The 27,041-nt window shown below is 46.3% G+C and overlaps 1 protein-coding gene across 8 annotated transcripts; it reads left to right on the top strand.

Moving 5' to 3' along the window:
* BLTP2 (bridge-like lipid transfer protein family member 2) lies at positions 1-26,972 on the top strand. 8 transcript variants are annotated; one of them, XM_027130423.1, is made up of 39 exons: positions 1-170; positions 1,031-1,154; positions 1,674-1,723; positions 2,021-2,168; positions 2,352-2,470; positions 2,703-2,763; positions 2,947-3,136; positions 3,730-3,853; positions 4,014-4,138; positions 4,378-4,445; positions 4,552-4,697; positions 5,657-5,775; positions 5,887-6,050; positions 6,210-6,468; positions 6,976-7,181; positions 9,110-10,202; positions 10,637-10,828; positions 10,970-11,172; positions 11,319-11,437; positions 11,559-11,779; positions 12,096-12,286; positions 12,420-12,519; positions 12,651-12,853; positions 13,737-14,031; positions 16,689-16,846; positions 17,122-17,328; positions 20,500-20,599; positions 20,833-21,015; positions 21,519-21,640; positions 22,115-22,270; positions 22,362-22,474; positions 23,051-23,231; positions 23,803-23,889; positions 24,088-24,198; positions 24,333-24,468; positions 24,573-24,703; positions 24,889-24,990; positions 25,576-25,710; positions 26,144-26,972. In XM_027130423.1, exons 1-39 carry the CDS (start codon positions 103-105, stop codon positions 26,324-26,326), a joined length of 6,693 nt encoding a protein of 2,230 aa, XP_026986224.1. In that variant the 5' UTR covers positions 1-102; the 3' UTR covers positions 26,327-26,972. The 8 variants fall into 8 exon arrangements, 7 of the variants coding, with proteins under 7 accessions (XP_026986224.1, XP_026986223.1, XP_026986225.1 ...); XM_027130422.1 differs by having other exon boundaries at positions 22,353-22,474; XM_027130424.1 differs by lacking the exon at positions 2,021-2,168 and having other exon boundaries at positions 22,353-22,474.
* The last annotated feature ends 69 nt before the right edge of the window (positions 26,973-27,041 follow it).

The raw sequence follows: 27,041 nt of genomic DNA, 5'->3' as shown, positions 1-27,041 counted from the left end.
GCGTGCTGCCGGTCGGCCCGCGGCGGCCCAGCTCGGAGCCGGCGGGGCGGGAGGGGCGCCCCGGCAGGGCGGGGGCCGGAGCCAGGCTGGGCCGGGGCCGGAATGCCCCTGTTCTTCTCTGCGCTGTTGGCCTTGCTGTTGGTTACGCTTAGCGCCCTCTTCTTAGGCCGGTGAGGGGATCCCGGCTACGGCGTGTGTGGGGGGGATGGCGGGAAGGGAAGGAAAAGAGACTGAGGGGTGGGCGCGCGCTGGAAAGAGGCGCGCGGGAGGGGGAGGGGTCTTGGGGGAGGTGGGCGGGCAGCGGAGGGGGAGGGGCCGAGGAGGGGGCGCGCAACGCGGGGAGGGGTCGAGCCGGGGCGTACGACCGGAGCTGGCGCGGAGGAACCGAGAGTGGGGGGAGACTGAGCAAGCGGGCGAGGCCTGAGAAGATGCTGAGATTGGGGAGCGGATAGGGGTGTGAATGAGGGGGGCCCCGGCTGGCTGGTTTTTCTTTCCCCATCCACATGCCCCTGAACGTCCCCTTCCCCGAGCGCGAAGGGCACCTGCAGCCTCGCCCTGGGGAGCCGGAACAGGTTTGGCTGCCCAGGGAGAGCGGCATTTGAGCCGGGCTGGTGTGAGCCCGCACTGCCTTCCCGCAGACACCTGTCTGGAGGGCGGAGAAGGAGACCTTTTGCGGGTTATGTGATGGCACACCTGGCACGGATGCCTGTACTTCGACTCCTGTTGGGGCCTCTTCTCTCTACCTCTGGGGTTCCTGAGGATTTGAGGGGTTGCTTTCTTTTGTCTCCAACTTAAAAGGTGGAGTTTAGTTCGGCTCGTTTCATCTGGGTGGAGGGGACACTCTGGGGCTAGGGTCCTGATCAGCGTGGCTGAATGTATGTGACAGAGTGGTGTTTTGGGAGACAGGAGGGTTGCCAAGAAGATCCACCTCCAGTTCATGTCCCTTTGCATGGCCTTCTAGGACCCGCAGGGGGTGAGGGAGGCAATAATTGGGAAAGGGTCCTATGAACTCACAAGGATTTTTCTGCAGGTGGCTTGTGGTCCGGTTGGCCACCAAGTGGTGTCAGCGGAAGCTGCAGGCAGAACTAAAGATTGGCTCCTTTTTTTGGATTCAAAATGTCAGTCTTAAGTTTCAGCAGCACCAGCAAACAGTGGTGAGTCCTAGGAAACTTCCTGGGAATGTATTTGGGTTGATCCAACTGAATTTCAACTTTTAATTTCCTTTTTTAAAATATTCTGGTGGCTTTCCTAGTTAACCCCGGCCTTGCCATCCCTTTGCCAAGATGATTTTAGAGCTAGTTTAGGAACACTGGAATTGATGCAAGTTCTTTTATAAATGCTTATAAGGCACAGGGTGTCCAGGGCATGTAAGAAAGATACAGAAGTAAAGCACAGAACAAAGATAACAGAAAGTAGAAGAGCTTACTGTTCTAATGTAAGAGGGGAAACAGGGCAACATATCCATAAAAGAGAAATACTAAACAAGTTCAATCAGTGTCATTAGAGGAACAGGATATAGTGCCGAGAAGAGAAGCTGGTGGAAATGGGATAGAGAATATTTAGTGGAAGGGCTATAGCACGTCCTCCTCTCCTTAGACCCCTTCCTATCTTGTCACGCTGCTCTTGGCTTGCCTAGCAGCTAGTGTACAAAGCTTCTTCCCACACTGTTTTAGGAAATTGATAGCCTGTGGATTTCCAGCAAACTCCTTAGCCATGATCTGCCGTGAGTACCCTATCACCTCACTCTCCTCCTGGGGAATATTTTGGGATTGTGGTTTGCAAAATGAGATTCTGTTACAGAGGCCTCACAGCCCAAGGAGGGAAGTGGGTTCTTGCTGATGTCTCTGGATTAGCCTTGAAGCTATTGTTTTGTGGGACAGATATTGATAACTACTATGAGACTATCTTCCATGATTTGAGCTACATTTTTAGGGAGGATGGGAAGGTGAATGTGAGGGAGGGGAAGAGACTGCTATGGAAGGGATGGACATGATGGCAGTGAGATTTCTCTTCTGGGCAGACACTATGTGGCCTTGTGCTTCGGCGAAGTACGTATCAGAACAGACCTACAGAAGGTTTCTGGCCTGTTTGCCCCATTCTCCCAGAGTACTGGGGTGCACCAAAAGGAGCTGTCCTTCAGCCCATCCTTATTGAAGATCTTCTGCCAGGTGAGACTACTTTCCCACTTTGCTGGACTGAAGTAGGAATGGCTGGCTGTGGAGTCATGGGTGGATTTTTTTTTGCTGTATTTGAGGCATAATACTAAGAGCTGCCTCTTATTCTTTTTCCACTGGAAAGGAAGGACGTTGCCTTGATGTTAATTATCGTTCATTTTTGCATCTTTTTTTCAGCTGTTCTCCATTCATGTAGATTCTATAAACATCATGGTTCTCAAGGTGGCTACTTCTGAATCCTTGTGGCATATTCAGATCAGAGATAGCAGTTTTCTTTTGGATAGTGATGGGAAGAGGTAAGCACTGGGTAGAAGGTTTGCTAGTCCCTTTCTTGCCTTATAGTTGTTTTAGGGTGGGTGGATGTCAGGGCTTTCTTATCAAGGTGTCAAGTTCTCATTCTGTGTAATTTGAGGAGAGAGTAAGATTAGGCACTTAATGCTTGCCTTGTGCCTTCCAGCCCACAAAGCCTGATTGAAGGTAAATGGTGAGGAAAGGGGCCAAGTGCTGTTAATCTTTTTCCTTTCCCAGGCTGAAATGTGAGGTGAGCCTAAGTCAGATCAACAGCAAAGTTCTAAAGAGTGGCCAATTGGTGAGTATGCCATGGTCATTCAGATGCCTTGTTTTCTTCTGGGCATGAGGTATGAAGGAGCTTAGGGCTTACATTCCAGATTCTGTGTGCTATGGGGTTCCCTCAAGGATGTGTTCCAGATCACAGCATTTTGATCCCAAGCTCCCTACGCGTTCACACCTTAGAGGAGTATCTTCCCTATAGGAGAACACCTGTCTAGCGGAGCTCTCACTTACCCTAAAGCTGTGTCTAGAGGTGGGCATCAGAAGCCGGCAGCTGAAGGCGATCACTGTGGATGTGTGGACACTCCATGCTGAACTGCATGAGGGCCTCTTCCATAGTCAGCTGCTGCGCCAGGGCCCAGGCCTGGCATCCAAGCCTGTTCCCTGTTCAGGTAAAGCCCCAGTCAGTGAGCTTCTTAGCTTCCCTGTTCTCGGGTTATTTTGGAAGTAGAAAAGAAATAGTGGTCTCACCGCTTGTTCAGGTGTGATTTGTTAGTGCCTTGGCCTTTGACCCTGGCCTTTGAGGATAGCTAGAGGAAATAGGGCATTTGCTTGTGGTGCGTGAAAGAACTAACATTTAGTGGGTAATTATCATGAATTAGACCTGTACTTTGTGTTTTGTGTATGTTCCTGTACTAACTCCTTAACATTTCACAAATGAGGAAACTGAAGCCTAGGAAGATTAGATAGGTTACTTGACTGAGATCACCTAGCTAGTCAGTAGTGAAAATGGGGTTTAAATTATTTGGCCCGGAAGTCCATATTCTTTTCATTGTAACAACCTGCTTTCCATACTGTTTTTTAGACTCTGGGGAAGGAAGTACAGCAAGTCCCTGGATCTCTGGGATCTTTGCGTTATGACCTAAGATTGGGTGTTTGCTTAGCCTACTTTATATGGGAGGATTTGGCCAAAGAGGGCACAGCGTGTTGGGAGACTTGAGTGTTAAGGATTGATGGCTCTTGTCTTATTCATTCATGTTTTCAGAGGTGATAGAGAACTTGGCTGAGCCAACTCTGCCTGGCCTGTACCTCCTTCAGCAGCTGCCAGACCAAATCAAGGTGAAGATGGAGATCACAAGTGTGGTGCTGTCCATGAATAGTCAAAAGAGGTGAGATCTCTCCTGACAGAAGTGTGGAGAGAGATAGTCGGAGCTATGTGCTGGGGTCTCCATAACCAGCCTAGTAGCTGCACTGAGCTTGTCTGAGGGGATAAAGGGAGTAGGAATAGCATCCCACATATTTCTAAGCCAGAGTCTGTCTCTGGTCCAGGCACCTCAATTGGACACTGAAGCTGCTGCATTTCCTGTACCACCGTGATGAGGATCAGCTGCCCCTTCGAAGCTTCACAGCAAACTCTGATGTGGCACAGATGAGCACTGAACTCCTTCTGAAAGGTCCATGGGTGGGGATACTGGTACTGAGAGAGAATGGGAGGACCAGACACACTCTTCCCCAATGCCCCACTTGGTCTTCTTAATTTAATATCACTGTAACCGAGGAAGGGGAGGTGGCAACATACTGAAAGAAAATAGTGTTGGTGACCTGTTCATCTCCTTGCCTGCCTCTTACTCTCTCCTAGTCTTACCTCTTGCCCTCCCAGTGTTTCCTTCTGATCTGCCCTTTGCCCTTACAGATGGGTTGTTGCTGTCCCAGAGCCGCCAGCGCATTGTCTGCCTCAACTCCCTCAAAGCTAGTGTGCAGGTGTGTTGACCAAGAATCATTCCTTTTCTTCTTTCTCTGTGCATCGTCGCATCATGAGCTAATGAAATTAAACCTAAGCCCACAGTTCTGGTGTTCTTATTTCCAGGTGACCACCATTGACCTCGCAGCCTCCCTGGTTCTGAACACTTGTATTATTCATTACCGGCATCTGGAATTCTCTCACTGGCTGCACATGCTAGCCCTGGAGACCCAAGAGTCTAGTTCATCTGTTATTAAGCAAACGAAAAAAAGGTCAGTGTAATCTTTTTCAGCCACCATTTTATCAGGTGGATTCCTGGATTTTTTGGTCTAAAGTGGCATTTTGTGTTAAATATGTATTTGATTGTTTGATCTTTTTATTTTTTATTTTTGGCTGCGTTGGGTCTTTGCTGCGCTTGAGCTTTCTCTAGTTGCGGCGAGTGGCGGCTACTCTGTTGTGGTGTGCGGGCTTCTCATTGCAGTGGCTTCTCTTGTTGCGGAGCACGGGCTCTAGGCGCACAGGCTTCAGTAGTTGTGGTGCGTGGGCTTATTTGCTCTGCGGCATGTAGGATCTTCGTGGACCAGGGCTTGAACCCGTGTCCCCTGCATTGGCAGGCAGATTCTTAACCACTGTGCCACCAGGGAAGTCCCTGATTGTTTGAGCTTTTTAAATCTCAGTTTCAGTAGCTCAGACTCGGTAGCAAACCTATTTTATATATCTTCCCTGTTAGACTAGACTCTGGTGGTAGAATGACATCCTCTTTGCTTTTATGTCCTCAATGCCCAGCACAGTTCCTTGTTATATGAAATGAACATTTGTTGAACTGAGCTTAAATGATAACAGTATCTCGTCTGCCTTAGATTATAAGGTGACAGATCATGTCAGCAGTGCCATGACTCTGTGTAGTACTTGCATTGTGTTGCATAGAGAACTTAAGGTCAGTTCGGAAGCGATGCTTTTGATTGTAGTAAGTTAAATCATAAGATATACTGATTTCATCACATTCGATCTACGAAAATGGCAGTTTCATCTGGTTTAACCTAATAAGTCTCTGGATTATCACTGGGAGTGGGAGCGAACTGATGAATTCAGTCTGTTTTTTTCTAGTTGCCTCCCATCCTGAGAATCACAACAAAACTCACCCTGTCTTTTGAGAGATTCAGGAATCTGTTACATAGTAGGAAGTTGCAATTCTTTCCTTATCAAACAGTGATGTCTTATCCCTATGCAGAACCTTCCCTCAAATCCTGGCTCCTATCATCTTTAGCACCTCCATCTCCAATGTCAACGTTTCCATTCAGCTTGGAGATACACCACCCTTTGCCTTGGGATTCAATTCCATCTCTCTGGGTAAGGCTGTGCAATGGAAGAGGAAGAAGAATCTGTTCATTAGTGGAGCTCGGCCCAATTGATGGCCACTGTGGCTCCAAAGAACTCCTCTCTCCCACCTTCTTTTTTCAGATTACCAACACCTGAGACCACAAAGTATCCATCAGCGGGGTGTCCTGACTGTGGACCACCTCTGCTGGCGGGTGGGCAGTGACTCCCACATTCAGCGGGCACCCCACCCACCCAATATGCATGTTTGGGGTGAGGCGCTTGTCCTGGACTCCTTCACACTACAGGTAGGTGGGGACTTTGGTGAATAGTAGCCAGTGAAGTTTCCTCATCCTACCATGCTTTAGAGCACCGAGCATCTTTTTTTGGCAGCAGACGATGCATCAGTGCGTTACAGAACTGTGTGTTGGCATGTTTCTGATGGAGTCCTTCTGCTTCTTTTCTAGGGTAGCTATAACCAGCCTCTGGGCCTGTCCAGCACTCAGTCAGATACCCTGTTTCTTGATTGTACCATCCGAGGACTGCAGGTAGAAGTATCAGATACCTGTGCTCAGTGTCTTTCTCGGATATTGTCCTTGATGGGCCCACAATCTGGGAAGTCAGCTGTCCCTAGGGAATCTTCATTTGGGGAATCTGTGTCGTTACTGTGGAAGGTGGACTTGAAGGTGGAGGACATGAACTTGTTCACCCTTTCTGCCCTGGTCGGTAAGTGGGACAGGAAATCTGTACTGAAGTGGGTGGCTTGTAACCTAAGCAGATTATGCTGCTCCTTCTCACTTAATAAGACCAATTATATGAAAATTTTCTAAATTAGAGGCATGAAATGTTGGAAGGTCTTGCATAACTATTGGGCTTCTTGATGTTTCTTAAGGGTTTACAAATAGCAAGGTGCATGAGAAAAAGACAGCTTTGATATCTGATCAAGAGAATGAGATGCAGTTAGTTTTTTATTTCTTTGTGTATCTAGTTCTAGAGAGTAACTGATATACCTCTGGGGAATTGGTAGGAGTTTGGGAACTTCTTTGGCCCTGCCAGATCTAGTTAGGTTAAAATGGGAGAGGAAAAACTTCCCTAAAACATGAGAAATGAGGTTAGGAAGGTGTGGGGAGTAAGGATAGCTAGAGTGAAAGGAATAAGGAAGGAGGGAGAGTGAGGACTAAAGTTGCCATTTGAGAGCTGAGAACCAAGCCTGACATGGTTTCTGGATGTTAGGTGCTTCAGAGATCCGACTGGACACACTGACCGTCCTGGGAAGTGCTGAAACCTCCACCGTGGGTGTTCAAGGACTTGTGCTTGCGCTGGTGAAGTCGGTCACAGAGAAGATGCAACCCTGTTGTAAGGCTCCTGACATCCCCACTCCAGTGCTCAGCCTCTCCATGCTCTCCATCACCTATCACAGCAGCATCCGCTCTCTAGAGGTAATGCTTCTGTGGGAAGGTGGAGTCAGGTTGGTTTTTTCCTAGGCTTAGAGCATTTTCCAGTCTTGAGTCATGTTGTGAAACTCACCTATGAGAAATACAACACCTCGTGTTGGGTGTTGGGTGTTCGTAGCTGCGCGTGGGCTTTCTCTAGTTGTGGTGAGCGGAGGCTACTCTTCGTTTCAGTGCGTGGGCTTCTTATTGCAGTGGTTTCTCTCGTTGTGGAGCACGGGCTCTAGGCGCGTGGACTTCAGTAGTTGTGGCATGCGGCCTCAGTAGTTGTGGCTCACAGGCTCTAGAGCACAGGCTTAGTAGTTGTAGCACACAGGCTTAGTTGCTCCGCTGCACGTGGGATCTTCCCAGACCAGGGATTGAACTCATGCCCCCTGCATTGGCAGGTGGATTCTCAACCACTGCGCCACCAGGGAAGCCCTTGTTCTGTACATTTTTAACTGTTAATGTGGAGTTTAAAATATATATAAAACTAGAGAGAATATACGAACTTTCATGCATCCATATCCAGCCTCAATAATTACCAACTTACGACGAGCTTCATTTAGCTAAACTCTGAGCAGTCATCCTTGCCTTCTTCTCTGGGATTATTTTGAAGCAGAAACCAGACATATAATTTCAACTGTAAAGATTTCAGTGCATATATCTGAAAAATATAGGGCTTTTAAAGGTCACGATCTGGTATCATTTTACTGAAGCACTCAGCTCATCAAAAGACTGGAAGAGATCTGAAGATGGGGGCACTGGAAAGTTTTGAGAGGCTTCCCAATATCTTTCTCCTCAGAGTATCAGACAGATGTAAGGCCCTCTTGAGGGGAGAGTGGGATATGTTCCTGTTTATCAGACTTCAGCTTCCTTTGGAAACTGAAGAGTTTCCTTTTCAGAGATTGGAACTCAAAGGAATTTTTTTGTCTTGGGATTTAAATTTTCTCTGCTTAACTATTGAGAATTGACTTTGTTTTTCAAGCTGACAAGGTCTTTACTCCCTTCTTTGAGGCATACTTTCCCATAGGTCAATTGCTGTATTAACTTGTGTGACCAGTACTCTTTATACATTTTAAGAATTAAGTCAAGGTGCAATCAATGCATGAAACATTTTCCAGTTGATTGTTGCAATGGTTATTTTACAGAGTGTGGTTGTTATAGAAAGATAACTCATGAGCAGAAACATAAAACCAAATAACTTATTGAGTACATGTATATATACTGGATGTACTGTGGTAGATACCAGAATTAAAATAATGTGGCCTCGGGACTTCTCTGGAAGTCCAGTGGTTAAGACTTCACCTTCCAATGCAGGAGGTGTGGGTTTGATCCCTGGTCGGGGAGCTAAGATCCCACATGCCTTACAGCCAAAAAACCAAAACATAAAACAGAAGCAGTATTGTAATAAATTCAATAAAGACTTTAAAAATGGTCCACATCCAAAAAAAAAATGTTAAAAAAAAATAATAAAATACATGGCCTCTACTCTCAGACAATTTAGAATCCAGTTGAGGAGGACTTAAAAAGTGTAAGTGGGGCTTCCCTGGTGGCGCAGTGGTTGAGAGTCCGCCTGCCGATGCAGGGGACACGGGTTCGTGCCTCGGTCCAGGAAGATCCCACATACCGCAGAGCGGCTAGGCCCGTGAGCCATGGCCGCTGAGCCTGCGCGTCCAGAGCCTGTGCTCCGCAACGGGAGAGGCCACAACAGTGAGAGGCCCGTGTACCGCAAAAAAAAAAAAAGTGTAAGTGCTTGTAAGTATAAGTTAAGAACTGTTAGCTCAGTTTATTAGTGCAAAGAGGAGCAAAACAAGGGGGTAATTAATGTGATGACTCAGGAGAGACTTCTGAGTGGAGATGGTTCTTGAGCCAGGTGTGTCTCTTGTGTTCTGGGACATTGTAATTGATAGATCCTTTTCTCTTGCTCTCTAAAGGTTCAGTGTGGTGCAGGGCTGACCTTACTCTGGAGCCCTCCAGATCACATGTACCTGTACCAGCATATCCTGGCCACCCTGCAGTGCCGAGACCTACTAAGAGCCACTCTGTTTCCTGAGACTGTTCCACTTGTTGCACTAGAGACTCCAGAGACTGCCTGTGAGCCAGAAGGCTGTCCCCCTGAGCCCTCTCCCCCAAAGCGGCTGCTAAACCTGACTCTAGAGGTGAGCACAGCTAAGCTGACAGCTTTTGTAGCTGAGGACAGGTTCATTACCCTGGCTGCAGAGAGTGTGTCTCTGAGCCGGCACGGGGGTTCACTGCAGGCTTACTGCCCAGAGCTGGCTGCTGGGTTCGATGGCAATAGCATCTTCAACTTCAAGGAGGTGGAGGTGCAGCTGCTGCCTGAGCTGGAGGAGATGATCCTCCACCGGAACCCCTTCCCTGTGCTGCAGACCCTCCGGAACCGTGTTTGGCTCCTCTCCCTGGGTTCAGTCTCAGTGGAGTTTCCTTATCAGTATGATTTTTCTCGAACTCTGGATGAGGCTGTGGGAGTTCAGAAATGGCTGAAGGGACTGCATGGAGGAACTCGTTCTCAGGCTTCTCCAAGCTCTGCCCACCTCCCACCTGATCTACTCTTGAAGGTTCAGCACTTCTCATGGGTTTTCCTGGATGATATTTTTGAGGTGAAACTTCGTGATAACTATGAACTGATGAAGGATGAAAGTAAGGAGAGTGCCAAAAGGCTGCAGTTGCTGGATGCCAAAGTGGCTGCTCTTCGGAAGCAGCATGGGGAGTTATTGCCTGCCCGCAAAATTGAGGAGCTCTATGCCTCTTTGGAACATAAAAACATCGAAATCTACATCCAGCGCTCCCGTCGTCTCTATGGCAACACACCCATGCGCCGGGCACTGCTCACTTGGAGCCTGGCAGGGCTAGAGCTGGTGGCTCTGGCAGATGCCTCCTTCCACGGGCCTGAGCGTGTGGTAGAGCAGGTTCGAGAGCTTGATCCAGGCAGCCCTTTTCCTGCGGAGGGGGTAGATCTTGTCATCCAGTGGTGTCGTATGCTCAAGTGCAGTGTCAAGACATTTCTGGGTAAGTAGTACTTCCCTATTTGCAGGGCCTAGTGTTTGCCCTTGTCCAGGGAGCTCTTTGAGTGATTACAGAGGAGCTCAGTTATATTGGGAAATGTGGCTGTTTTGGGGTGGGTGGAGTGGGATGGGTGGACTCCTCTTCCCTTTCTTTGTTCCTGAATTTCACCCTGAAACCGCTTGGCTAAACACAAAGGTACTAACACAGTCATCTTCAGGGTTAGTGCGGCTCTTGGATCTCAGTGTTATTCCCCTCACTGTCTGCTCAGGGTCTCCGTGCACTTTTTCAGTCTTGCTGCCGACTGCCAACTCTTATTCTCTCAGTTGATCTTGTAAAATATCAATAGATGGGTAAAAATAGTAGCGGGGGGGGAAAGTGCCCGAGAGTGCTAAGACAGTTTCCTGAGTAGCTGGTGTGTATCCTCCCTATAATAACAGTTCGGATAAGAGACTATCCCCGGTACTTGTTTGAGATCCGTGACTGGCGGCTGATGGGTCGACTTGTGGGCACCGAGCAGAGCGGTCAGCCTTGCTCGCGTCGGCGTCAAATCCTGCACTTGGGGCTTCCATGGGGTAACGTGGCAGTGGAGAGGAACATGCCCCCACTCAAGTTCTATCACGACTTTCACTGTGAGTAGAGGAGGGCAAATGATTTGACTGAGATGTTGGTGATGGCTGGGGTGGGAGATGAGCTGAGGCCTTTCTGGAGTGAAGGGAGAAGGGAGGGATGAAGTTGTATAGCAGGCTGTGCCCTTTGCTCCTCTACCCCAGCGGAAATCTTCCAGTACACAGTGGTATGGGGCCCGTGTTGGGATCCAGCCTGGACACTGATTGGCCAGTCTGTGGACCTCTTGACCAAGCCCTCAGCTGACCCCAGCCCACCCTTGCCCTGGTGGGACAAGAGCCGTCTTCTGTTCCATGGGGACTGGCACATGGACATTGAACAGGCAAACCTGCACCAGCTGGCTACTGAGGTGAGGGGTCCAGAGGAACTGTTTTCTTATTAGGATGGTATGGTTGGGGCTTGTACAGCACATGGGGGAAGAGAGAAAGGTACTGATTTGGGAGGTGAAGGTGATATGTTTATTCATATCTGACCAAGTTTTTGGGGTGGTTATAGGATCCATACAACACAACTGAAAATATGCACTGGGAGTGGAACCAGCTGTCTTTTCATTGGAAACCTGGTCAGTTTGTGTTCAAGGGTGACTTGGATGTCAACGTGAGAACAGCGTCTAAGTGAGTGGGGTGATAGATGGGGCCTCAACAGGGTGTGGGACTCAGGGTGGGGGGAGAGGGGAAGAGCCGAGGGGCTGCAAGTGACCAGGGCACTAAGGGCCAGGGCTCTGTTGTGAGCCAGGTATGATGACTGCTGCTTCCTTCACCTGCCTGACCTCTGCATGACACTGGACCTGCAGTGGCTATGTCATGGGAACCCCCATGATCACCATGGTGTCACTCTACGGGCCCCAGAGTTCCTGCCTGAGGTGCCCTTGGGCCAGCTTCATGACTCCTACCGGGCCTTTCGCTCTGAGAACCTCAATCTCTCCATCAAGATGGATCTGACTCGGCACAGTGGAAGTGAGGCTTGGATCTGGGGCAGCGGGGAGGAAGGGCTTGGGAGGATGAACTTTAGACACCAAGGACTTCAGCTGACCCTCTGGAGAGGGGATAGGAAAAGAGCAAAGGAGGGTTTGGGTCAAGATGTTTTTTTGGAAGAGGATTGGTGAAAGTAGGGAGCTTGGGTCTTTGAAAGGAGAGGGTGTTGGGGATATTGAGTGTGAGGCTTGAGTGCTGTTTGGGTTTTTAAATCTCTAAAACCTGAAGCTAGGGAAGGATTTAGCTTCGTCTCTGTGTTTTAACCACAGCTAGGAAATATCTGTCGTTTCCTTTGCAGCAATATCCCAGCCCCGAATTCTGCTGTATAGTAGCACCCTGCGCTGGATGCAGAACTTCTGGGCAACTTGGACTAGTGTTACAAGGCCTATTTGTAGGGGAAAGCTCTTCAATAACCTGAAACCCAGCAAGAAGAAACTTGGCCAGCACTACAAGCAGCTTTCCTATACTGCACTCTTTCCCCAGCTGCAGGTCAGCTTTGACGGTGCTGCTGACATCTGCAGTTCTGTTCCCCTTCTCTAGTTTTCTTGTTTTCTCTTACTGGGTCTCTGAATCGTCTCTCTGATGCCATCCTTCATTCAGTGTTATGCTGTCTTGTTGCCAGGTGCATTATTGGGCCTCATTCGCCCAGCAACGTGGCATCCAAATTGAGTGCAGTCAGGGCCACGTCTTCACTCGGGGAACTCAGCGGCTTATACCTCAAGGTAAGATCAAAGGCTCCCACCACTTGTCCTTGCCTATTCCTTGTCCTCTTTCTCAGTTCCCTTCCCTCCTCTTTCTGTCCCACACTGTTCTGTACTGGTTTGCGTGGGCTCTGTATGCCTCTTTTTCTCAGCGGGCACAGTGATGCGGCGCCTCATCTCTGACTGGAGTGTGACCCAGATGGTTAGTGACTTAAGTCAGGTGACTGTTTACCTGATGGCCTCGCCCACTGAAGAGAATGCTGACCACTGCCTTGATCCCTTGGTAACAAAGACCCACCTACTGAGCCTGTCCTCCCTTACCTACCAACGGCACAGCAATCGCACAGCTGAGGAGGTACCGCCTGACACATTCTCTTTACTGCCTTATCTGTATCAGTAGGTGTCTTAGTCGGCTCACGCTTCCATAACAAAATACCATAAACTGAGTGGCTTAAACAACAGAAATTTCTCACACTTCTGGAGGCTGGGCAGTCCAAAATCAGGTGCCAGCATGGTCCTGGTGAGGACCAGGTTCCTCCAGTGAGGGCTCTCTTTCTGGCTTGCAGATGGCTGCCTTCTCACTGTGACCTCACCTGGCAGGAAAAGCAGGAAGCTTTCTTATGTCTCTTCTTATGATGACACTAATCCTGTCATGAGGGCCCCACCCTCATGACCTCATCTAAACCTAATTACTCCTAAAGGCCCTATCTCCAAATACCGTCACATTGGGGATTATGGCCTCAACATACGAATTTGGTGTGGGTACACAATTCAGTCCATAGCAGTAGGTTTCAGGCTAAGTCCCTGGTGATGTTCCTAAACTACACTCTAATTATATATGTTGTTACTTTATGATGCACTCACTAGTATCAGCATCCCTCTTTTTGAAAATTCCTTTCTTTCCCTCTCCTTGTAAAGATAGTCTCTTGCTCTTCAGGAAATAGAGTGAAACTTTTTGCTTCTAGTGCCTTATTTGGTGGTCCCCCCACCCCCACACACACAATTAAGGAAGGATTTTAGTTGAAATTCTCTGAGTCATTTAAAATACAGTAGATACAGTCAGAGTGTAATCTAGTGCACACACTAAGACCACTTAGGTTTTCTTTCTCTAGAGTTGTCTTGTATCCCTCAGAACAGGTCTGTTACTCAACAAGCATGTTTTTTATCTCTGCATTTGTGGTCTAGGAGGAATGTTGGGAATTTCCATGCTACTCTGAGGTTCTTTTCCTGTTTCTTAGGAGCTCTCTACTCGAGTTGGGGATCCTGCTTTTCACACACATCAGCTGCACTTGGTAGATTTACGGGCTTCTTGGACAACCACCAATCGGGACATTGCCTTTGGTTTATATGATGGCTACAAAAAGGCAGCTGTACTCAAACGTAATCTCTCTACTGAGGCTCTGAAGGGGTTAAAGATTGATCCCCAGATGCCAGCCAAAAAGCCAAAGCAGAGTGTCCCGACCAGCGCCCCAGCCCCACCTCCTGTCAACACTCCCAGCTTTAGTGGACAGCCTGATAAGGCGTCTTCAGGAGGTAAGCTGGGGGAGACGAGACTCCATAGGGTTAGGTTTAGAATATGTATGTGGGCTCGGACAGGAGTTTGAGAAGGACTAAATTATGACTGGTTCGATCTGTGTGTAAAGATGAAACTTGTTTTTCCATATTAGGCCACCTAAGTCTTATATAGCAGTGATGGGGGGCATTAAAGGGTCTGGTCCATGGGACTTCCCTGGCGCTCCAGTGGTTAAGACTCCACGCTTCCACTGCAGGGGACACGGGTTCAGTCCCTGGTTGGGGAACTAAGATCCCACATGCTGTGCTGTGTGGCCAAAAAAAAAATTGTCTGGTCCTTTGGCCAGGAGAAGAGGATCAGGAAGGAGTGATGACTTACAATGACTAGGGAAAAGAAACAAAGGATTAGAGAATTGTTTTGTGTTTTGATGAATTAATTTGTTCAGTCAATAAGTGTTTATGGAGTACTTAATAGGCACAGAGCACTGTGCTGGGTTTAGTGAGAGATACAGAATATATGATATTTTACTTGACTCAACAAGTTTATCGTCTCTGGATGAGCTAAGATTAGTTCATTCATTCACTGACTCAATCACTCCAATTCATTCATAGATTCACTTTTTAGCTTTACTGAGGGTTTATAATGTACCAGACATGACCGTAGACATTAGGGATGTAAAGATGAGGGGGAAGCTCTGAAACTAAGAGTCATGAGGGACTTCCCTGGTGCTCCAGTGGTTAAGACTCTGTGTTTCCACTGCAGGAGGCACGGGTTCGATCCCTGATCAGGGAACTACGATCCTGCATGCTGTGCAGCACAGTTGGGGGTGTGTGTGGGGAGAGTCATGAAGACGCTTTATAAGAATGTTCAAGAAGAAAGTATTTAAATCAGCATAGGGAAGTCTAGAAAGGCTTCACAGAGAAGATAATATAATTGAGATGGGTCTTAAAAGATGAGTAAGAGTTTGATAGACAAAGAAAGAAAAGAGGGCGTTTTAGGGAGAGGGAACAACAAGTACAGAGGAATGCAAGTTCATGGTGAATTTAAGAACAAGGTGAAAAATGATAAATGCCGCTAGAGAGAAATTAAAGAATATGTGAGCTGTTCTTGACTGTAGTGAAGGAGGGACTATAATCAGAGAAGGGTTTATTGAGGAAGTAGCATTTGAGCTGGACTTTGAAGGCTTAGTATGGTTTGAACATGTGGAAATGAGGAGCAAGGGCATTAAAAGCAAAGGGAACATCCTGAAAAGGAGTGGAGTTGGTCAAGCTCAATGTGTTCTGAGCAGAGTGAACAGTCTGTTTGGGTTGGCATAGAGTATAGCTACAGGTGAAGACGCTGGAAGGGAAAACTGCAGGTAGACCATCAAAAATACAAGGCTAAGGAGTTTTTGTTCTTTATTCAGTAAACAGTGGTGAACTACTGAAGGTTTTTGAATAGAGGTGTGTCATTAGAATCTTACTTTTAGGAAGATAAATCTGGCAATGGAAAGATGACTGGAAAGAAACTGGAGGTGGGGGAGACAAATTAGGAAGCTATTATGGTGTCTCAGCAAGAGGAAAGGAGAGCCTGAATTAGGTAGAGGCAGTGGGAACAGAGATGAGGGGATGAATAGAAATGTTATTATGTGTGTAAGAGATTTGGCAGCTGGTTGGAAGAGGGAGTTAAAATAGGGATAAAGTGATAATGATTGAGGCTTTGAGCCTGGTGACTGGCCTGATGGTAACTAGGAGAGCCAGAGGCTAATAAACAGGTTTGAGGAGGTATAGGTTTGTTAAGTTCATATTTGGACATGCTAAGTTTGTGGTGTAAGTAGTACCTCTAGGTAATGTCTAAAAAACAGGTGGAAATGAGGATCTAAAAGCTTAGGGCTAGAGGTAGAGACTTAGGAGTTTCAGCATAGAACTAAGAGTTAATGCTAAGGAGATAATAGTTGCTTACTGTGTGGCAGGTACCCTGCGAAATACTTTATGTATTATTATTCCATTTAATTCTCTCAACAACCATATTAGATAGTTAGTGTTATTTTACACACGAGGAAACTGAGACAGAGGTTAAAGCAAGCAAGGTTACAATCAAGTAACTGGCAGAGATAGGATCTTGAACATAGGCAGACTAGTCTAATTCTGTGCTCTTAACCGCAACACTGTTGGACAAACTCTTTAGAAAAAAGAAAAGGGAACAGGCCAAGGACAGACCTTAGGGGATATACTTATCTCTAAAACCTGGGAGAAGGTAGAGGATCTAAAGTCATAATCAGAGAAAGCAGTAGAGCTAGAACAGTGACACTGATGGCAAGGGAGTGGTTTATGTGGAAAGGAGTGGTCAACAAACAAATAGCATTTAAAACAATATGAAATGAAAAGGAGAAGGAACAAAATGGAAGGAAAAAAGATCCTAGAGTAATTCAGAGGTGGATATGCCTAAGAGAAAGGATTGCTACCACTTAGATAGCATTTCTAAGTCTCTCTTGGGAATCTGTTACTTTTATTAAAATTGAAGGAAAGTGAAATGACAACCCTTACCCAGGGGTCAAGGGGTGGAGTGGGCTGGGCTGGAGTTGCAGGTTGGGGAGAATACATTCTAGAGAAATTGAAAGAAGATCAGTTTGGCCCTGGATGTGTTCTCTATCCCTTTGACTCTGTGGCTTTTCCCCCACTTCATATTTCTCTGCCAGGTGCCTACATGTTGCAGAAGCTGATTGAAGAGACAGATAGGTTTGTAGTGTTCACAGAAGAGGAGTCAGGTGTGAGTGACCAGTTGTGTGGCATTGCTGCCTGCCAGACGGATGACATATATAACCGAAACTGCCTTATTGAACTGGTCAACTGCCAGGTACCTTCTCTTTACTAGAGCACCTAAAGATAGGGCTAGATCATAGTCATATGTGTTTACCTTCTCCCACCTCTAAATAAGAATAGGTGGGTAGAGCTCCAAAAAATTGTTCTAACGGGTATCATGGATAATCACTTCCATTACTAAAAACCAGTAGCGTGCACTCAGTAAGCCAGAATTAGACCCAGCTGCAGTCATTGGTACAGGCCCTTTCACTAACCTTTCATATTCTTTGTGGCCCTGGTGCTGTGACTCTGCTTCTGTCTCTGGCGTAGATGGTTCTTCGTGGAGCGGAGACAGAAGGCTGTGTCATTGTGTCAGCTGCCAAAGCCCAGCTGCTGCAGTGCCAACACCATCCAGCCTGGTATGGTGACACATTGAAGCAAAAGACATCCTGGACTTGCCTACTGGATGGCATGCAGTACTTTGCCACCACTGAAAGCAGCCCCACTGAGCAGGATGGCCGACAGCTCTGGTTAGAGGTCAGTCAGCACGGCTGGGAAGGCCCGTTGTATCTCCAGTTTTCCATAGTTGGCCCCTTTCGCCAAAATAGCTTGCAAGATCCTTGACAGTACCTGTTGCTACCAGGTTGGCAGAATAATGAGGCTGATGATAACACTTGAATGTAGAAACTGTTGGCAGTCTCTGGCCTGTGATCTGTGAACACATAGTGCTTTTTCTGTTTTTTAAATCTCATACTATTCTATTTCATTGCAAGGGAGATTCTCATTTCCCTACATGAGAATAAAATGGGTTAGAACTTTTTTATTTTTGAGATTGCTGACCCCTATTAATAAGATCACACTAATCAGCAGGCAGCCGAAAAAACAGGCAGTAAGTCAGAATTTTAGATAAGCTCTCTATCTGCCCTTTCTCTCATCTCTCTTATGAAGATGATTGGTCATTTCAGCAAATCGGTAAGGTTGAGTAGAAAGACTGCTTGTCTAGGAGGCAGGTTATTATGTGAGTTCTGATTTCACCTTTGCTGTTTTAGTAGCCATGAGCCCTTGGGAAGTCACCTTTATTTGTAAAATTGAGTTAATACTTCACTCTCAGAAAACTGTTGAAAGGATCAAATGAGAACATACTTTGAAAAATACAAAGCTTCATTCAGATGGAAAGTAGTCTTATTTGTTTTTTTAAATTTATTTACTATTTATTTTTGGCTGTGTTGGGTCTTTGTTGCTGCGCGCGGGCTTTCTTTAGTTGCGGCGAGTGCGGGCTTCTCATTGTGGTGGCTTCTCTTGTTGCGGAGCACGGGCTCTACGCGCGCGGGCTTAGTAGTTGTGGTTTGCGGGCTCTAGAGCACAGGCTCAGTAGTTGTGGTGCACGGGCTTAGTTGCTCTGCGGCATGTGGGATCTTCCCAGACCAGGGCTCGAACCCGAGTCCCCTGCATTGGCAGGCGGATTCTTAACCTCTGCGCCACCAGGGAAGTCCCAGTTTTATTCTTTTAAGTCAGTATGTTTGAGGAAGTCTTAGTGTATGGCAAGATAATGTTTTTGTTAGAAGGTGAGATTGTGAGCAGTTGGCAGGGACTAAGCTATAAATTTTCTTTTCAGCATCTTGGTAAAACTAAATTTGTACTATAATTTCTGTGATATAATTGCATCAGATTTATTGGGAGATCTAATGGTTATGAGATGTACCTAGCCAATATTCTGCATTGTGGTTACTTATTTAACAGGTGTTAAGTGTCCGCATTGTGCTGGGCATGGTACATTCAGATGAGTTACTGGATCCAGCTACATCCGATTAGGACCAATGTGAATACTTCATTTTTCATTCTACTCAATGGGGAGAAAGCTAATCCCTCTTCCCTCCTCCCTGGCTGGTACTTCTTACTCCAATGACCTTAAGGCTCAACCCCAAGTATAAGTTATATGAGTTATATAAGTAATAAGCATTTAATCAGATGTCAAGCCAAGTAAGGGTCAGGTTGTTGGTAATATGAAAGGTCCTGCTGGTATATTACAGTTGTAGTTCAGGCAAGCAGTACCCTTTACCAGTAGTCTCAGGAGATAGGCACAGAAGGTGGTAACTACTCACGCAAAGATAGGCAGGATGAACTATGGAAGATCTGACATTTTCTGGGCCTCTGCTTCTTTTAGGCAGGCGTTCTTTTGCAAGTGAACTCGTTTTTTCTCAGGCTGTGATATTAGCATTAGAGTGGAATGTCCTTGGCTTAGGTGGGAAAGACTTTGATCTTGCCTTTCCTATATGAATTTTTCTGTGACTTGACAGATTGTTTATGTTCTTCTCATATCACTCATTCTATTCACTTTGACTTCAGCGTGGCAGAGAGTGTCAAAAGAATTCAGTTCCCTTCCCCCATGGCAACAGTGTCACAATGGTCTGAAGACAGAAAACAGCAAGAACACAAACACACGAATACCAAAATGGGTGGGAAGTCATTGGTTTCGATGAATTTTTTTTGCCCATGACATGATTTGATTTTTTTCCATTTTTGAAAATTGTGATAACATATACATAGTATAAAATTTATAAACATTTAAAAAAAAAAAGAAAGAAAAGAAAAAAGGGACTTTCCTGGCGGTCCAGTGGTTAAGACTCCGTGCTTCCACTGCAGGGGGCAAGGGTTCCATCCCTGGTTGGGGAACGAAGATCCTGCATCCCACGCAGCGTGGCCAAAACGAAAGAAATAAACTTAACATAAAACTTATCATCCTAACCATTTTAAGTGTACAGTTTAGTGGTATTAAGTACATTCATAATGTACAACCATCACCACCATTCATCTCTGAAACTATTTTTATCTTGAAAAACAAACTATACCCATTAAGCAGTAACTCCCCACTTCCCCTTTCCCCCAGGTCCTGGCAGTCACCATTCTATTTTCTCTCTCTGTGATTTTGACTACTCTTAAATACCTCTCTTTTATATATATATATATAAATTTTAGGTGTCTCATATAAGTGGAATCATATATATTTGTCTTTTTGTGACTGGCTTATTCACTTAGTATAATGCCTTCAAGGTTCACCCATGTTGTAGCATGCGTTAGAATTTCCTTCCTTTTTAAACCTGAATTCCATTGTATGTATAATACCACATTTTGCTTCTCCGTTCATCCACTGATGGGCACTTGGGATACTTCCATATTTTTAGCTATTGTGAATAATGCTGTTATGAATATGGGAGTACAAATTTCTCTTTGAGACCTTCCTTTCAATTCTTTTGGGTATATAACCAGAAGTGGAATTGCTGGATTATATAGCAATTCTGTTTTTAATTTTTTGAGGAACTTCCACAGTGGCTGTATCATTTTACTTATCAACAGTGCACAGAGTTCCAATTTCTGCACATCCTTGCCTTATTTTCTTATTTTTGGTAGCCATCCTAATGGGTGTGAGGTGGGACATGATTTGGTTTTAACCTAGCTTGCATTTTTCTGGCCTGAGGCCTGGCAAAACGTGCATGTAACTCAGTTGGGTTTGGAGAATTGGGTGGTTTGGGTCAGGAGAGAGGGACATATGTCCTTTACCCTCGGAGATTCTTCAAGCTATTCCAGGCAGTGAAAATCTAGATAGTGTTAAACTTGTATAGTGGATATAATGGAGATATATAATGGAGCTTGTGCAGGACAAGCTACTGGTCCCCCAGGAGTTAAAGGTGCCTGTATCCCTGTCTTCAGGTAAAGAATATTGAGGAGCACCGGCAGCGTAGTCTGGACTCTGTGCAGGAGCTGATGGAGAGCGGGCAGGCAGTGGGAGGCATGGTTACCACTACCACAGGTCAGTTCTCACCTCTTCCCCCATTATGTGGTTAGGAGCAGACATGCATCTTTAAGGGGCCTCATTTCCTTACCTGTTTGTAAGATTAATATACGTGGAGTAGGACCACTTTGTGTTAGGCTATGTTGAAAGCAAGTGTCTGGAGTTCCCTAGACATCACGCATAGCTGGGAGGCTCTCACAATACCTCTTCTGAGAATGTCTTTCTCTTATCTCTTTCCTACCTCTTCGCAGATTGGAACCAGCCAGCTGAGGCGCAACAAGCCCAGCAAGTCCAGCGGATCATTTCACGCTGCAGCTGCCGAATGTACTATATTAGTTACAGCCATGACATTGATCCTGAGCTGGCAACTCAGATTAAGCCACCTGAGGTTCATGAGAACCAGGAAAAGGAAGATCTCCTAAAGAAGCAGGAAGGTATTCAGGCTTTGAAAGGCTTTTAGGAGGGGACTAGGGAACTTGTGAAAGCAGTTATTTCCTTAGTGGTTTTGAGGCAGAAGTGTTACTAAGAGTCCCAGTGTGCCTAGGGCATTAACATTTCACTTTGCTTTACATTTTTAAAGTTCTGTTAGGAGAGAATAGAACTGGTATAAATGGGGGACTTCCCTGGCGATCCAGTGGTTAAGATTCCGCACTTGCACTGCAAGGGGTGCGGGTTGGATCCCTGGCTGGGGAACTAAGATCCCACATGCTGCGAGGGTGAGGCACGGCCAAAAAAAAAAAAAAAAAAAAAAAAACTTACTGGAATGAATGGATATTGTTTGACTCTGAAATAAGCACATGTTTCTACCCATGAGCATATCTCACCAAGACCTTTTATGGGGTTAAGTAACATTAGTGGTTCTAGATATGGGTTAGGAGATGGGGTAGACATTTAGGGAGAAACTGAGTCTCTTATTTAGCTGCTAACAATTACCTAGGGGCTGTGGATACCTTCACCCTCATCCACCATGAGCTGGAAATCTCCACAAACCCGGCTCAGTATGCCATGATCCTGGATATCGTCAACAACCTGCTGCTCCATGTAGAACCCAAGCGGAAGGTGAGTATGGGCCCTTATAGAATGCCAGTTAGTCTCACAGGAATCACCAGACCTTGTGCTTTATTTGGGGTCCAGTAAGAAAAGCCATGCTTCAGACTGAAAAAGGGCTTTGTGGTTAGTACATCCTCTTTTAGTCAGCAGCAGCAGTTGAAATTTTAGTTATTTAGGAAAGGTCTGAGTGTCCCTAAGACTATAGAGGTGTTTACTTGTTTTTCTTGGTCAGTTCTTTACTCAGTCACTTACATACCTCTGAAAACAAACTACTTCCCACTTCCCACCTCTACCCCTACCCTGTGGGACTGGCTTATTGTGAAATCCACATTGTCAAATCTTCTGCATTGGCTCACCCCTTACTCTCACTAATGGTGAGAGAAAGTTGAGCTTTCCAGAAGAGATCATCATTTCTTGTTCCTTTCTCTGTTTTACTTTACTACAAGACTTGTCTATTGTTCATTTCCTTTTGCATTCCTTTAGGAGCATAGTGAGAAGAAGCAGCGGGTCAGGTTCCAGCTTGAGATCTCTAGCAATCCTGAGGAGCAGCGCAGCAGCATATTACACCTACAGGAGGCTGTGCGGCAGCATGTGGCCCAGATACGGCAGCTGGAGAAGCAGATGTATTCTATCATGAAGGTAGTCTCCCGGGCAATCTGAGGACAGGGAAGTCTCCTAGGACAAGGGAAATCTCTCAGTTTCTCCTTATCTGGCTCCCTAGTCTTTGCAGGATGACAGCAAGAATGAGAACCTGCTTGACCTGAACCAGAAGCTTCAGTTGCAGCTAAACCAGGAGAAGGCCAATCTACAGCTGGAAAGTGAAGAGCTTAACATCCTCATCAGGTGCCACAGCATTCTTTCCATGCCCTTTTCCAGTGCCCCAGCTGGAGTCGATTTCTTTTGCCTGTGTTCTGATAAGTCTTTAGGTCTAGTGTGTATTATCAAAGGCTGATGTAGTAGATTCAGGCACCTTTTCCTGAATGAGTCTTGTTGGACTTGGCCAACAGGTTGAGAACAGGAGAGCCCTTTCTTAGGATCCTTACTAGAGTACCTCCGGGGAAAGGAGAAAAACAGGTAGTTCGGAAAGATCATTTTTGTTGCCTTGATACTGTGCAACTAAACTAAAAATAAAATGTCTTGAAGTTGATCAGTAAGGAACACAATTGCAGATACAATCATAGGGGTTACTAGTAGGAACAGACTACTTTTTCAAGAAGCTGTAGAACTAAAGATGGGATTTGTGCTCCCATGGCCCAGGGTTTGAGGAGCAACAAATCCAGTGAAAAAATTTAGGGAATAGCTGTTCTAGAATAGGTCCATCTCTGGGTTTACCTCCTGCATCATTCTAGGGCATTCCGCCCCGCCCCTAACCCAAATGCTGTTGCCCTTATTGGCTTTGACCCTCCTATCCATTTATAGGTGTTTTAAGGATTTCCAATTGCAGCAGGCCAACAAGATGGAGCTGCGAAAGCAGCAAGAAGATGTGAGTGTGGTCCGCCGCACCGAGTTCTACTTTGCTCAGGCACGATGGCGCTTGACAGAGGAAGATGGACAGCTGGGAATTGCTGAACTGGAGCTGCAGCGGTTCCTCTACAGCAAGGTATTGGGTGTATACAGTCACACAAAGACAGCTGTATTGAGAGGCATTGACCTTTCTCAGGAGTCTTAACTCACAAAAAGAGATAAACAAAAAGGGACTGATTATTATATGACTGTTAATGATGGTATTAATGGTTATTAATAATGATAGAAACATGAGCAGAGAGTGCCGCTCATACACATTTGCTTGTAATATTAAATAATATATAGATGAGCTTGATCAAATGCTTCCCTCATTGAATAAGGTTATCCCTAGAAATGTGGCTCAGAGGGAAGTAATCTTCCAAGTCCAGCTTAGAATAGAATCATTAATTCTATATTGGCATTCAGCTTTCCTGCAGTTACCCATGGCGTGGAGGACAGGACATTATTCATTATTCTTCCAACCCCCCAGGGCCATTTGGAAATAAGTCGAGGCCAGTTTTGAATGTCACAGTGACTGGAAAGTACTGCAGGCACTTAGTGCCCTGGCCATGAAAACAAATGATATATGTAGCAGTACTCTAGCAAGCTCCTGAGAAAAGCTTATTATAGTGGTTTGGGGGTGGGGGTGGGGGACTCTGTCTTTATAGGTGAATAAATCTGATGACACAGCAGAACATCTTCTGGAGTTGGGCTGGTTCACTATGAACAACCTCCTCCCCAATGCTGTCTATAAGGTAAGTCTTATTTCCCTATTCCTAGCCCATTCCCATGCTTCCTAACACTGGGCATTTGCAGTGACCCTTCCACATAAACCTACTATGGGAAACAATGGGATCTGAGATGGTGGAAGCTTGCCCAGCTTAGCAAGACCATTGCTTCGTCTCTCCTCTGCAGAGGATTTGTGGGTTGATTTATTACTCTTTACTCTACAGGTAGTCCTGCGGCCCCAGAGCTCCTGCCAGTCTGGGCGACAGCTAGCTCTTCGCCTCTTCAGCAAAGTCCGGCCCCCCGTTGGGGGTATTTCTGTTAAGGAGCACTTTGAGGTTAGTAAACAGTCCTTTGGGGACCCAGGAACAAAAGGCAGTTAAAAACTATCTGTACGTTGTTATGTTAGGGGTAGGTAAACAGAGGGATGATGTCTGAGCTTAATTGCTTCTTCAGCCTTTTTCCTCTTTAGGTAAATGTGGTGCCTCTCACCATCCAGCTGACACACCAGTTCTTTCATAGAATAATGGGCTTTTTCTTTCCTGGACGAAGTGTGGAAGATGACGAGGTTGGTGATGAAGAAGATAAGTCCAAACTGGTGACTACTGGTGAGAACTTTAATGGTGGAGCTCCAGAAGACTGAGGTAGCAGCCCCAGAGACAGCTGAAGCTTCAGCAAGAGGACAACAGCTAGTGTACTTGCTTTTTTATAGGAATACCAGTGGTGAAGCCTCGGCAACTGATTGCAACAGATGACGCAGCACCACTGGGCCCTGGGAAGGGTGTGGCACAGGGCTTGAATCGGAGTTCTGGGGTCAGAAGGTCATTTCGCAAAGCACCTGAGGTATCAGATATGCCCCTGATGATAGAAAAATGGGAGAGTCTTGGGGTACACTGTTTGGCCTGGCTGGGGATTTCTTTCTGTTTCCTTTGAGTCTATTCCAGGGGTGAAAGGAGATGGAGATGTTTGGGGTCCTGAGTTTCTTGTGATGGCTTCAGGGGCACACTCTTCTTTCCTTTCTTTCCTAGCACCCTGTGGATGATATTGACAAGATGAAAGAGCGAGCTGCCATGAACAACTCCTTCATCTACATAAAGATCCCACAGGTTCCACTGTGCGTCAGCTACAAGGTCTGCCCTTCCCCAGCACTTTTAAAATTTCATTTATTTATTTATTTATTTTTGGCTGTGTTGGGTCTTTGTTTTTGTGCGAGGGCTTTCTCTAGTTGTGGTGAGCGGGGGCCACTCTTCATTGTGGTGCGCGGGCCTCTCACTGTCGTGGCCTCTCCTGTTGCGGAGCACAGGCTCCAGACGTGCAGGCTCAGTAGTTGTGGCTCACGGGCCTAGTTGCTCCGCGGCATGTGGGATCTTCCCAGACCAGGGCTCGAACCCGTGTCCCCTGCATTGGCAGGCAGATTCTCAACCACTGCGCCACCAGGGAAGCGCCCCCAGCACTTTTTAGAACAGTGTGGGAACGGCACCGCATAAGATCAGAGATTAAAAACAGAGATAGTTCAGCTTGTGAAGCTTGTCTGTGGGTGATAAATCTGTTCCCTCTGCTGCCCTCAGGAATCAGTACCAGACTGAGATAAGGGGAAATAGGTATCTGTAGGTTGCTGCTGCAGGAAGGTACTAGACTTGGACTCAAGTACTGGCTTGGACTAAAACTGGCAGCTGATATATTTTTTTCTCTTCTCTTCCCTCCCCCTCCTGCAGGGTGAGAAGAACAGTGTGGACTGGGGTGACCTTAACCTGGTGCTGCCCTGTCTGGAGTACCACAACAACACATGGACATGGCTAGACTTTGCCATGGCTGTCAAGAGGGACAGCCGCAAAGCCCTGGTTGCCCAGGTATCCCGGCAGAATTCATGGCTGTTTGGTTAGCAGGGGCTGGCAAGCAGATCCTCTGCTCAGGAGCATTTCATTGTAAGATGCATGTATTAACAAGCAGCCTTGGGAAAGGGGCAGGTGAATGAAGTGAGTGACTTTTATCCCTGTCCTCTCCATGACTTTGCTCAGATGGTTAAACTGAATGTTTACTGACTGCTGTATATATGTTAACTACTGTTGATTTTTCGGGAAGTGAGGGCTGGCACAACTTCATGTTTAGAGTGGGTTCTAATAGACTGTAAGCTTCTTGAAAGCAGAGATGATTTTATAATTTGAATTGCCCCATTGTGCCTTCATGTAAGTTTGATAAATCTTTACTGACTTGGTCCACTTGATTTATTTTGCCTGTCTCATTAATATTTACCTTCCCTTTTACTCCTCTCTAACCTATCAGGTAATTAAAGAGAAGCTAAGGCTGAAGCCTGCAGCAGGGTCTGAAGTCCGGGGAAAGCTGGAAACTAAATCGGACCTCAACGTGCAGCAGCAGGAAGAGGAGGAGAAAGCCCGGCTCCTCATCGGTTTAAGTGTGGGCAACAAGAATCCTGGGAAGAAGTCCATCTTTGGCAGGCGCAAGTGATCCGGCAATTCAAGAGAGGCTGCAGTACAGGATCTGACTCTGGCTCAGGCCACAGGGACTTGTGGGGTGGGAGGTGCTTCCCTTCATCCATTAGGATTTGTGGGGGTCAGGAGCCCACAGGGTACTGTGGATAGAGGCACTGCTCTTTAGCAGCTGGCCTGTTCCTTGCAGAACATGGTGGATAATAATTCTGAGTTCTACCTCACACTGATCAGCAGGCCCAGGGCCAGAGAGGCATCAAGAGAGCAAGGCCCAGGGAATGGCCCCACAGCTAGTATCTGGTTCCCTTGGGTTCAACTGAAAGGGTGGGGGGACAGCTCTGATCAAGTGTGATAAATTTTTATAAATAGACATATATAAAAAATATATATATATTTGTAAGTGTAACTGCTCTCCCTCTGTGCCAGAAAGTGGAGGGGAGGGGCTGATCTTCTGTTCCTCATTCCACTGCCTTGTATGAAAGAGGTATTAGTGCTGTGGGGGGAATCAGCCCCTCCCCAATCTGTGCCAAGCTCACTTGGGAGAATGGCAGTAGGAGACACAGCTGGCTATGGGTCCCTCTCCCTGGGGTATCCCCTGAAAAATGGTAAAAAAAAAAAAAAAAAAAAAAAATCATTTAAAGAGAAAAAATATATTTTAAATTTGATGCTGGTTTTTTTTTTTTTTAATTGTATTGAGTGCATGGTTTCAGCCTGTATCCTTTTCTCCCCATCAG

This window comes from Aethalodelphis obliquidens, unplaced genomic scaffold (assembly GCF_003676395.1).
Source record: "Aethalodelphis obliquidens isolate GAN/ISIS:26980383/991018 unplaced genomic scaffold, ASM367639v1 scaffold38, whole genome shotgun sequence".
Taxonomy (NCBI): Eukaryota; Metazoa; Chordata; class Mammalia; order Artiodactyla; family Delphinidae; genus Aethalodelphis; species Aethalodelphis obliquidens.
This window is presented reverse-complemented; position numbering and strand designations above follow the sequence as displayed.

Bases quoted from the DNA above. Each gene is read 5' to 3' on its own strand.
- BLTP2 (XM_027130422.1), top strand. From the start codon at position 103: ATGCCCCTGTTCTTCTCTGCGCTGTTGGCCTTGCTGTTGGTTACGCTT. The intron at 1,155-1,673 runs GTGAGTCCTAGG...ACACTGTTTTAG, and splicing joins AGCAGCACCAGCAAACAGTG to GAAATTGATAGCCTGTGGAT. The intron at 20,600-20,832 runs GTCAGTTCTCAC...ACCTCTTCGCAG, and splicing joins CATGGTTACCACTACCACAG to ATTGGAACCAGCCAGCTGAG.